Source organism: Astatotilapia calliptera, chromosome 7 (assembly GCF_964374335.1).
Source record: "Astatotilapia calliptera chromosome 7, fAstCal68.1, whole genome shotgun sequence".
NCBI classification, from domain to species: Eukaryota; Metazoa; Chordata; class Actinopteri; order Cichliformes; family Cichlidae; genus Astatotilapia; species Astatotilapia calliptera.
In genome coordinates, this window is record NC_137428.1 from 24583426 (window position 1) to 24596175 (window position 12750).

The 12750-nt window shown below is 41.6% G+C and overlaps 1 protein-coding gene across 2 annotated transcripts in view; it reads right to left on the reverse strand.

Annotated features, from left to right (window-relative positions):
• uhrf2 (ubiquitin like with PHD and ring finger domains 2) overlaps window positions 1-8139 on the reverse strand; it is a 50325-nt gene extending 42186 nt beyond the window's left edge. For both annotated transcript variants that reach the window (XM_026173804.2, XM_026173803.2), the window contains exons 1-2: window positions 7779-8139; window positions 32-415 (exon numbers count right to left, since the gene is read on the reverse strand). In XM_026173804.2, coding sequence (XP_026029589.2) covers window positions 32-415; window positions 7779-7931 — 537 coding nt within the window. In that variant the 5' untranslated portion in view covers window positions 7932-8139. The remainder of the gene's footprint in view (window positions 1-31; window positions 416-7778) is intronic.
• Window positions 8140-12750: the final 4611 nt, after the last annotated feature.

The following is a 12750-nucleotide window of genomic DNA, read 5'->3' on the forward strand; positions in this document are numbered from 1 at the left end:
TTTCCAAAATATTTACATCCGTCATCCTCACCTTGTACATGCCAATTCCTGGATCGACTAGTGTGTTCCTGCTGGACGTGGGTGACTGAGTGTCCTGCGCAGGGCTGCAGGACTTGAACCCATTTTTGGTTGCGTTACTGGTAATGCTGGCGTCTGGCTTGGTTTCATTAACAGTGCTGGTACTGAAGCTGCTGTCATTGTCTATACTGGTGGTTTCCATAGCAGCGGGGGAGACGAGAGCCGAGGAGTTGTGGCTTTCACACTTAGAATCGGGGGGAGAAATGGAACTACATCCAACACCCGAGGAGTCCTTGGTGGCAGGGCTGTCTGGATGGTCGGTCTGTGAGCGAATCAGCAGCTGAACAATGTCATTGAGACCCACGTTGTAGTCAAACAGTGTCTGGCCATCCTCCATCTAAATGAATACAAATGAAAATCTCACTCTTTAACATTAACAGGCAAAGATGTACAGACGCAGAAAACCACTGCTGTATACAACACTGCAATCAATCATTTTCACTGCCTATAAATAAACACAAGCTATTAAAATGTTGCTAAGACAATAATACATTTGAAATAATAATAGTTTACCAACATATTTTAACTTTTATAAATAGGATTATTCCAACCACTACTAAACTGTGCATTAGCAATACTGTAGCTCATTTTAAATCCATAACAAACCATCACTTTTTTACTTTTGTTCTACATTTCTTTCTAAATGGACATCTGTGTAAAATGAAATAACCACCGCTGCACTGCAGAGTGCCCTCAGACAAATACAAGAGGCTGCTTGTCAAGGACAAACAACACCAGAATACAACACTGAGCACAGTGAGTAGAACACACACTGTTACGGCACTCGAGAGAGGAAATTAAAACACACGCGGCACTTCCGATACGTTCACGTGCTTTTAAATTCAAAAAGCACGCGGTGCTCAAAGACGCAGCAACAACATTTACTCTCTGTTCTTAAATTGGGCAATTTTCTGCTACTGATTGAATGCAATTAGCTACACGTACAAGTTAAGTGTTTCACTGATTGTTCTGAGCGTAGAGGAAAAGGAAAAAAAAAAAACATTTGTAACAATTAGCACCTATCGCTGCTGACGATGACAATGGGATATGTGCTGAAATGCGGGCGCCGCTCTCTAGCATCCGCAGCGGTTTTTCTCAGGAAAAAATAAATAAGAGATCTGGGTGCATGAATTAAAGTGATAGCAGATGTAGCTGGGGGGAAAGAAATGACTGGGTTGCCATGACAACCGAAAGAGAGCACCCCCTACCCCACCCCACCCCGATGACTCTGAATCATATATAAAATCACTGTCAACCAACCTACAACTAGCGCCACCACCATCATCATCATCATCACCAGCATGGCCCTAACAGGCAATGTGGCATATGAGCTTCAGCAAATGTTTTTCCCTCCCCTCTGGGAGGGGGGACAAGTAACAAAAAAACACAAGTAACAAAAAAAAACACATGAGGGCCCATTACAAATCCAAATACACTCTTCTACCACATACGATCTACTGTTAAGCATACAGTGCAGCCACTGCCTTAGGAGTGAAGCTTATGGTGGACACGCCAACTCATTGCAGACATCAGCTATTCATTTCAGCGCTCAACCCCACAAGCCCATTGTGCCGGGGAGACAAGCATGGCCGCCACTCTCTCTCTCCTTTGCTCTCTCGTTTTCGTTATTTGACAATGAGGTGGAGAACGCTTGGACGTGTAGCAGCCGAGCAGTAGAGGGAGCAATCACAATTTCCCCATCCATGCATGCTTTTTTTTTTTGTGTGGTTTTTTTTTTAATAGTCTCATGAAATTTAGATCAGAGAAGCAGTGGTGCAAATACAGCCATACAGTGGTTGTTATGCTTACCTGTCTATCTTTCTGTGGTAGTCTATATCAGCATTTTCTCTGTCTCCCTGCCTAAGCTCGGTCTTCGATTTAGCCTCAGTAATTGCCTATCGTCCGCTGCCTTGTCTGTCTGTCTGTCCATCTTTTGCGACTTGATACTGCATTAAACCAAGAAAAGTACACAAAACAAACAGAAAAACCTCCCCCCAAAAAATATGCATTAGGACTGCAGGCAGAACCTGCAAAGAGGCAGCCTCACTGCTGAGAAGTGCGGGGCAGAGAGATGGAAAATCACCCAGACAGACAGACAGACAGAGAAGGAGAACAACATACAGCAGAATTGCACTGCACCAAACGCACAAATGATATCTGGGCTGCTTCTACCTGCTTTCCACAGCGGCTTCATTACTATTAGTGTGATCAGCCTCTCGCTGCGAGATGTTACAGTCCTGACTTCAGTCATACTCACATGAATAATCCCCAAAACAAAGAACAAGCAACTAACCCAGCAAATGTTGGGGGTGAAAGAAAAAGGGCTTTATACATTCAAGGAGGACGAGATGTATTTGACAGCATGCCGTTAACGTTGACTAAGGACATGACATTTTATTCCCCACAATAACCGCGGCAGTATTTAAAAACACTTGCTTCTGATATCTTCATTGTGTGACTCACTGAAATGTCATTTACTGTTCCAGGGGGAGACTGACTTTAGTCACGACCGCACATCACGGCAAAGCTTTAGATTAACCCGAAACATTTGACTTGAAGATTTCTCAAAAGGCTCGAAGAGTCGAAAATAATAAATATCCTTGGCATGGCGATGTTGCACGAGAGTGTGTGTGTACGTGCGCGCGCCCTCGCCTGTGAGTGTATCACAATGTCGAATGGAATAAAATTAACAGCTACGAACGAACAAGGCTAAATTCTCTGCTGAATTTCGACAGCCCTTTAAAAGACTAATGGCTTATCATACCAAAGAAAACACAAAGTATAATGTCAGAAAGAAAGAAAAAATCAAACCGAGATAAGACAAAGACCTGTAGCTGCTGTAAAAACATGCTGAACATCTACACTCTTCACATTACTCTTGAGATATTAAACCACAATCCCTTTTCTGTTTCAGACCTCCCATTGTGAAACTAATCTGTTTATATTGTTTTGAATATACACCCAATAATACCTATAAAAGAGCAAAAACCGGGGTGTGTGTGGGGGTGGTGGTGGAGAGTGATTTGGTAACTCCATCGTTCGCTTTTCTACCAGCGTACTGTCACACAGTATCACAATGTATGACTTTAAAGGCTTTTAATACACGAATCACTCTGCCATTAAAGTAACTAGGCAACCTGCTTAGTGTAACGATGAAAAGGTGGAATCAAATAAACAGACCAAGAAAGCAACGCAGCGCATTTAATACCAGCACCAGAAGGTCTGAAGTGACGGTGAGAATGAGGCAGAAAATAGCCTCCTTGCTCGGGCAGACCACCCTGCTCCGGCACAATTTCTTCTTTTTCTTCACCCACGCCCCATGATGGCAAGGAGTTGAGCAAAATAGGTCAAATTACCAAAAACAATGACACGGGGTGTGTCTGCTTCCCTGCAACATAAAGGCTTCCATCTTGGCTCTTTTATATTCTTCAACCCGCCCACAGTCATCCAATCTATTTACCAAAAATCCCCTGCTCGCCAGCACAAATTACCTAGAAAGGTGACAAAGGTTACTTCCACTTGCAGCTCTTTTCATAACCTGGTGACTGCTCGCACGGCGGGTTTTAACGAGAAGTGTGCCGGCAAGGTAACAGATGTCACACTGTGCTGTTTTGCATCGTTTATATAAAGCAGGTCAATTACTTAATCATTAAATTATAAAGAGGACCAGTCCTCTTTGGCCACATTCATTCAAATTAAACAAGTTTGCATAAACATGAAAATCTCTTTGCTTGTTGCTCCTTTGATTACAATTCAAAAGTTGTTGGGGTTTTTTGCCTTTTCTGTGTTTTCAAACATTTTTAAAACAATCTTTTGTGGTTATCAGAAAGCATCTGTGCATAGTTAAGAGTTTAATGGCCTTTAAATTAGTCTACATATTCAAATAACGTATTACTCTATTTGAAAGTAACAGAGCTTGCATTGCAGCGTTAAACAGGTAGGAAATCTGATCTCACCAAGCAGGCTTTTTTTAGTGCCATGAGGTGGAGATGTAGAGCTGTGAAAACATGAAAGCCTATGGTTGTAGTTTAATGGCTCCCTTTGTATTTGCCCTTTGTCCAGTCTATCAGTTGGAGAAGGGTGTGACTGTGTGCACTCAAGGCTGCAGAAAACTCAGCTTCCCTTGAAATTTTCTATGAAATCTACAACTTAATAATAACAAAAGAAAACCCATCAAGTGAGCAGGCAAAACATCAATCCATGTGTAATCAAAGAGTAACCATATCTAGGTCACGGCGAGCGCCTGTGTGAATGGGAGCAAGCCAATAACCATAGCCCGACAACAGGGCAAGAGCAACAGTGGAAGACATCCCGACTCTTTGCGCATAAAACATGTTGCTGCTTTGGTATTAAATTTAAAAAAAAAAAAAACAAGCTTCATACTTAAATCAAATAAGTGCAATGCAAGCTGAGCTTGAAACCACTTGAGGAAAAAGTCAAACCTCTAAGTAAATGTGAAGCCTGCTGCAAAATGAGTGTAGGCGCTGAGCAGAAAGGCCGCACGGCCAGTGGAAGGTGTGTGTGAGCCTGCTCGCGAATGTGACTGACTAGAGACGTTCAAAGTGAAACAGAGACACTAGGACCGCTCGGCGAAAATGCAAACAAACAAAGAAACATCAAAACACCGTGGCAAAGTTGCACAGCTTCTGGCTTGAGACCCTTCCGACTCAAGGGCAAGCTTGAGTCTGAACTGGTGAGGCAGCGTGAGCGCTGAGCTGGAGGGAAAAACAAGACGCCATTTTGAAAAGAGAATTAGACCGAGTTGCTCTGCTACAAGTCTAAATCCTAACACAGAGCGCAGGCACCACTGTGCGTGTAAGGGCACTAGCCAGTGCATGTTGCGTGTCACTGGCTCATTCCATGCATTACTTAACACATGGAAATCCCCCAATCAACGCTCTCCACTTATTTTCCAGTGAAATAAAGGAAGCATAGCATCAGATTTAATACACAGGCCTAGCTTTTGCAGCCACAGCTACGACAGTACATAACAACTGCAATGTAACAGCTCATTAATTGTTCATCGAGCAAATAGCACTACTATACTTTATCTACTACCCCTGATTAAATCACAAACAGTTTAAAGAGGAGCAGTTTGCTTTGTGCTTGGTAGCTATTATGGATTTTATAAAGAAAAAAGGTGCTAAGAGCACTGAAATTAGTTTACTAGCCAGAGAGGCGCAGAGGTGTAAAAGCAACTACTCAACCATCGCTTTCCATCACAACAGTTTGTTCTTCTTTGATCTGCCGTAATGAGTGCGCAACGGCGAGCTAGGCTGTAAAAATCTGCCTACAGTTCTCGAAGTTTCCTTTCACTCTGTCGTGCAGTATATGCGGCAACAAAAAAAAGACACAATAAAATCAACCCATTGTGACACGCATGAGTCAGAATCGAGCGCCTGTTATCATTTAATTAGACAAAGAAGAAGAAAGTTAGGCCCGCTTGAAACTACAGAGGACCATTTTGCAGAGGAATGCCTCGGCCTATAATACAGCCTGACACATGTGAAGAAGGAAGCAAAAACGAATGTAAACAAAGTGAGATCAACATATCATGTAGGCTGCCTGCTTCCTCGGGGCTTTTTCGGCTGGCTGACTCACACTGTGTTAATATCAGCTTTGTAATGTTATGCTAAAACTCAGTATAAATCAAGGCACCAGTGTCCTGCCAGCAGCAAGCATCCTCTGCTTATTACTGATAGTTACAGCCAGTGATCTTTCACGCATTACACACCTTCAGATATCGCAGGTCACGCTGTTATATTTGGATTCTTTCATGTCTTATGCACATATATTTGAAGCAAGACAGAATAATTAAGACCCTGAACTCAAACGTGCAGGACTTGAAACGCAGGTGATAGTCATAGATTTTCCTAATGCTTTTTGCATAGACTCCTTCAACAGCTACAAAAAGTCTGCATGCATGCGTGTGTGGTAGATCGTAAAATGCGCCAGCATGCATTAAAATAAAGAAATAAGCACAGGCTGTGAGGCTGTGAGGCTGCTAGCTGCATGCGACCGTCCGCCATGACACACACAAATGTGCACGCCTGTCTCATGGAAGCTGATTACAGCTTTCACGATCGTCTTCATGGAAAGCTAGTGATGATGATGATGAGCTTTTTTTTTTCATTAATATGAAAGATAGATAAATTGTGCACTAAAATCTTGCAAGCCGAAGCCAATTACCACATATTCTTGCCATATTCTAGCCTGAAAACCAATCAGATATTGTCTTAATCTCAAATTAGTCTTGAGCTCTTTATTTTTGTAACACTTCCCCTTGAACACTGCTGCTATCAGGTGTGACATACTACATTACCATGCTTCCACTTATATCTCAAAAAATGTTACATTTTGCCTTTTTTTATGAAAGCAATATAAAAAGCCAAAGTGGTCTATGCGGGCAGATTAAATTACATACAATGTAAATGTTAGATTGTTTACATAATACTTGTAATAGTATTTAAAAGCACACACTAAAAGGTTAAAGTCATATTTATTTACCTGAGAATATTTAAGAATACACATTAATGCTTTTCTTTAACATTTGACATATCATGCGCTACAGAAAACAGTTACTATCATTCATTTAGCAAAGTCTTAATGTAATAAATAAGTAATGGTGCAATTATAATAAAAGATAACATTTTAGTAGCTTAGGTATAAACTCTTGTTCTAGAGCCTGGACTGCTGAAGTAATAAGGGGCACATAAAAGAGACTTTGTTTAATATGAACTCCAACACAGATTTCTATATATACCATATTAACTGTGCATTTATAATATAAGTATTAGACTTTTATAGCGGCTAAATAAATACTGGATCAATGCCTTGCAAAGCAGAATCATATGGCATTGAGGACAGGCTCAGAGTCTGGACCCCAGTTCTGTGTCTAATGCAAAACATGCCTGTATTCCGTGTGAATCTGGATGTTACAGAGCGCAGTGTGTGCACAACAGTGTCAGGCAAGGCAGACAGGGCAGGCAGGCAGGCATGTTTACAGTAGACAGCCCTCACTGTCCTAACTGTACAGTGAGAGTACCGTGGTGACGCCACATTGTAAACACTACACTTGCTTTTAGATGTCAGGGCACGTGTTGTACTTCCTTAAAACCCACCACGAGCGCAAACACAACACAGGATCAATAAAAGCTTGAAAAAACGACTCACCCAAGTTAGAAATACAGTGCAGATATACGTGAGCGTGTTTTCAGGATACTTAAATGTACAAAAAAGAAAGAAAGAAGAAAAAAACTGTTAATGGGGTGCACATCTGTGAGGGATGTGGGCTGTTTTGTTTGCACAGCACTACTTTCGTTCTACATGTGGATACAGAGCGCGAGCTTCCCTATTCTCTCGCGCGGCAATGTAAACAAACATGTCTACTGTGGTGGGACATTTGTTGCATGCAGCTCTCCACAGCACCAACCTAAACAATGTGGGGAGGGGGGACAAAAATGGGGAGGCACACGCATCCGTGCCGTCCCAGAGGACTGCTGCACACGGTGTACCCCCGGTTCTCTTGCGCAAGAACTATTGGCGAATTCCTATCAAAACAGGAAGCTCGCAAGGGTCCGAAACGGCTACAACACTCAGAGGAGGACCGCTCACTCTCCAACGAGCAACCCGTAACCCTCTCGCCAAGCGTCAAAAAACTGACTGTTGCGTGACGGGGTGAAACAAAAACACGGCTTTACCTGTTTCCCTCGGTAGAAGAGGCGCTGCTGTTGCGGGCTTACATTGAAGATGTCTTGTATTTTCAGGCGTAAGGACTCAATTTTTGTCAATCTAGAAAGATCATCAACGGTTCGTGTCTCCTTCCCGTCTATAGTACGAACCTGGATCCACATCGTTGCGCCGCCGTCTTACGCCTCAGATAAACAAGTTACAACGGTAATTCGGGGCAACAAATTGTTTTCCCCCGCCCCAGGGTTAAAGATTTTTTTTTAAATGGTCAGTGTTTTTTAGGGCTTCATTGCGTTTTCCTCTGCAGAGGTAACGTCTGACTGGCTCGCGCAGGAGGTGCCTCACATGAGGTCGCGGCGCCAAGCAAATCTCGCGAAGTAACGTTAAGCACAGTGTGCAGTTTTAAAGGCACAGCTCCCCCTTTTAGTCTAAAAATAATGGGGGGACCATTTGAATTTGACTTCTTATTGTGTACTTGCGAGGTCAAGTTGGCTGTCTTACAATAATACTGCGGGGTTTGCGTGAAAGGCTTAAATACGTAATAACGCAGCAGGGACTTAGGAGTGACATAAAAGGCCCTTTGCAGTATAACACAAGTACAGACCACCGAACAAGCTTATGGTATGTTTAGCAACAACACGTGGGGGCTATATGTTACTATGTGTGACGTATGCTCCTCGGCCTAAACCAGGGTCCTATAAAGAAGTCTACAGCGCTGAAGACTTCAATGAGCCATACTGCAAAGAGTTCTTCAGGCTGTCTAGAGGTCTTTCTTGAGGCCACTCGGTGCTTTTTCCACTCATTTTCAGTCCACTCCTTGTACCTGACCATTTTCATAGGGATGTGTTTGTAGGTTGTTTTGACTTTTTTTTTTTTAATTCAGTTTAGTTTTTATTCAAAAGGTTTTGTTTTAGTTAGTTTCATAGTTTGTTTTCATCTTTTTCTTTTTTGGTGTATGGAGGGCATATATCTGAGAAAAGATTTGGGCAAATCAGTGCAGATATTACCATAAAAACACTGAACTTTTTGAAAACAGTTTACTCAAAGATTTTTAGACAGCCAAAGTCTCAAGAAGTATGCTCATCAATACCACATCGGGCAGGCTGTAATAGAATTTTAGCATATTATCTCTCTATTTTTTTTAATTTAACTATAATGACCCAGTAAACCACTTAACACCAATCTAAAAATTAAAAACTTAGCCTAATTTTGTTTTCTTTTTCTTTCTTTTTTAGCAGTCACAACTGATGTCCAACATATTTATATTTCCAAGTGGACCATTATAGCTTTTGCTATACTGGTCCATTTGATAGTCATATTTTATTAGATTTTTATTAGATTGGGTGAAGGAGATGGCATCAAGTGTTGATTTGGAACGACTTACTCATATTGTCAGAGCAAAGGGAGTATATTTGAAGAAATATGGTTACCTTTAATTGAGTTTCTGAGACATTATGAAGGGAATTAACTTAGAAAATGATACTTGGTGCTGAGTTGTTTTGTATTTTTTTTGTATTTATTATTTGCTCTTGTTTTGTTTGTTTTACCCATGCTTGATTTGGTTTTATTTTATTTTATTTTTATCTATATTTGTTTATTTTGGGGACTATGTTGTTTAATGTAAATCTTATGTTAACTGTACGATTATCGTTTGCTTGTTCTGTAATATAAAGCTTAATAAATATATTGTTTGTTTGTTTTTATTTTGAGTTTTTACAATCAGACCAGACAAGACCGGGGGACAGAAAAGAAAAAGAAGAAGAAAGAGAAGTGGGGGGGAGAAAGTTAACAGAGGAAAGGGAGAGAAAATAGAGAAGAAGAGGGATAGAGAGAGAAAAAACACTGAAAATCTGCTTCACCACCTGCTGAAAAAAAACAAGCAAAAACACAGTTTGGAAACCACAGCAACAACCAACATATGCATTGCTAACAGTAAATAAGAAATATTAAATTTTATTGAGCAGCATACAATATTGTGTGCGCACCTGCGTGTGTCTGCAGGACCACTGCAGGGGCAAACGCCTAGAAAAAAGGTGAGGAGAGCCCTGGAACGGGGGTCACTCAGCAGCCGGTGATGAGCCCACAGGTTCCATCAGCAGCTGGCTAAGCCAGAGCAGACCCAGGCCCAGAGACCTGAAGCCCAGACCCCAACCAGACGGCCAGTTCCTCTTCCCAGCCCCCTGCCCCAGACGGCAAACAGAGAAGTGGGTGTGAGAAGACTCCATGCCTCACTCCGCTCATGTGTGGTCTTGATGGGTGCTGTTCTTGAGTGCATTTAAAAGAGAGGCACGGTCCCAACAACCCTCTCTTGATTTCAGCTGGTGACAGCTCGGCCCCTCCCAGGAACCCTCAATGTCTATGTGCGATTTAAAATTGAGAAGTGGGCACCGGCACCAGAGGTGAGGCTGAATAAACAGACCGTCCTCTGGATGCCGTTCAGTGTGCCGACCACCAAGGCCCTATATATACTGAGCCTAGTTTAAGGGCTGAACCAGTGTTGTGCCTACACATAACAGACAACTTACCAAAGAACCCTTTTTAAATTTTTAGGCACTTTGTTACTAGGAGACTATCACAAAAACACACCATTTGTTTGTACTTTTTTTAGTAAGTATTAACAAATACTAAAGACAGCACAGCTTGACAGACATAAATTTATATTTTTGCACCAACAAGGGGTTTGCCAGAGTGCTATTAGCTGAAAATTTGACATATCTCAGCATGGTGTGCAGGACAAAAGAAGATGTAGCAGGTGTGAGAAACTATCTAAAGCGGGTAAGCAGTATATGAAAGTCATGTCCATAAAAACGGGAAAAAATCCAGCAAAGACCTGACACAGGACCTGAGAGATACATTCAATTCCCAAAAGTATTCACTCATCCAAATCATTGAGTTCAGGTGTTCCAATCACTTCCACGGTCACGGGTGTATATAATGAAGCACGTAGGCATGCAGACTGCTTCTACTGTTTCTTGTGAAAGAATGGGTCGCTCTCAAGAGCTCAGTGAATTCCAGCATGGCACTGTGATAGGACGCCACCTGTGCAACAAGTCCAGTCATGAAATTTCCTCTATCTGAATATTTCACAGACAACTGTTAGTGGTAATGTAACAAAGCGGAAGCAATTGGGAACTACAGCAACTGAGTCATGACGTGGTAGGCCATGAAAAATCACAGAGCGGGGTCAGTGCATGTTGAGGCATATAGTGCACAGAGGTCAACAACTTTCTGCAGAGTCAGAGCTCCAAACTTCACATGGCCTTCAGATTGGCTCAAGAACAGTGTGTTCTTTTTGTTCAGTATGTTCTGGGGTGACAAATCCTGGTTCTTCATCTGGCATGCCGATGGAAAAGTCTGGGTTTGGCAGTTGCCAGGAGAGCGGTACTTGTCTCTCTGCATTGTGCCAAAACAATGCCGACAGAACAGTTTGAAGATGGCCTCTTCGTGTTGCACACAAAGCAAGGTCCATAAAGACAGAGATGAGCGAGTTCTGGAAGAACTTGACTGGCCTGCACAGACTTTGTGCAGTGCAGTATACATTTTGCTCTTCAATTGATCCATGTTTGCCAAAGTTTCATCAGAAATTTTTTCAGTGGAAGGGTGGCTGTCAAGAAATGATTCTTACATAAGGAAAACAGGGAGAAAAGGATGAGGTATGCCAAATTACACAATAACTGCACTGAAAGTCAGTGGCAACAGGTTTCATGGAGTGATGAATCCAAATTTGACATTTGTGGTTTAAATTGTTGTCAATATTAGGAAAGACCTAAAACACAGCAGAGGTTCTATCGTGTTTGGGCCCACAGTTCAGTCAGTGGTCTTGGGGGATCTTGTTAATATGGATTTATTAAGCCAGAAAAGTACCATCAGATTTTGATCCACAATACAATATTGTCTAGAAAGACTGACTGACAAGAGCATAACAATGATCTCAAACAGACTAGCAATGCAGTAAAAGCATATTTGGAAAAACAAACAGTGGTACGATATCAGTCATAGATTGGCCTCCCCAGAGGCCAGACTTTAACATTATTGAAGCAGTGGGACCATCTTGACAGAACAGAGTTTTAGATGTCTTCAAAAAATCTAGAGAACTATTCCTGAAGAATATTTAAAGAAATGACAAGAAAGCTTCTTGCTGTGCTGAAGAACAAATGTGGTCATACGAAAATACTGACTTTCAAGCTCTTTAGAATTGTATCAACTGTTTTTGTCTTGCATACTGAATTTCCATTAATGTTTGCATATGTATCAGTTAACTTTGGCACCTATTCTAAGTTTCATCTTAAAAATATAAAGAAATAAGGGTGACTCAAGAGTTTTTCACAGTATTGAATTTTAGTCAAACCTTCCACCTTCTCACAAGAAGGCCTACAGCTGCATCACTTTGAGAAAGATGCTGCTCTTGCTCCAGCAAGGAAACCAATTGCTCTTCTTGTTTCATTTATATTTTCACTTAATGACACATGGGATCAAATACATGCATTATGTTCTACAAAAGCAGGCGGGGCACTTAAAATGCAGTCATAGTATCGCAACTATGCTGCAGACATATGGAAGCAATTTCTTGACCATCTTCAGTATTTCCAACCTTCTGGATATCCCTTTTACGATTTACTGGAGAAAGTACACATATTTTCGTATTTTGTGCTTTATATATTAGTCGGATTTTCTTAATGTATTTCTTAAGTGTCATATAACTCATAATCATCCATTATTTTGCGCCAAAATGAGGGCCCATACTGGACTGAAAACCCACCTTTTAGCTGCGCTGAAGTCTCTGTGCAGCACGGTTCCCTGGTGGCACAATTGCTTAATTAACAGTTGTCCCAGCAGGAGACCTCCTCGTTGTCAGAGTTGCTCATTTTACTGCGGCTCCATGTCACGTGCTTTGTTAATGTAAACCTATGAGTTGTATTACATGTTGTGCTAAATCACACTCTAATTACAAGTATAGCCACAATGTGATTTGGGGTAATTAAT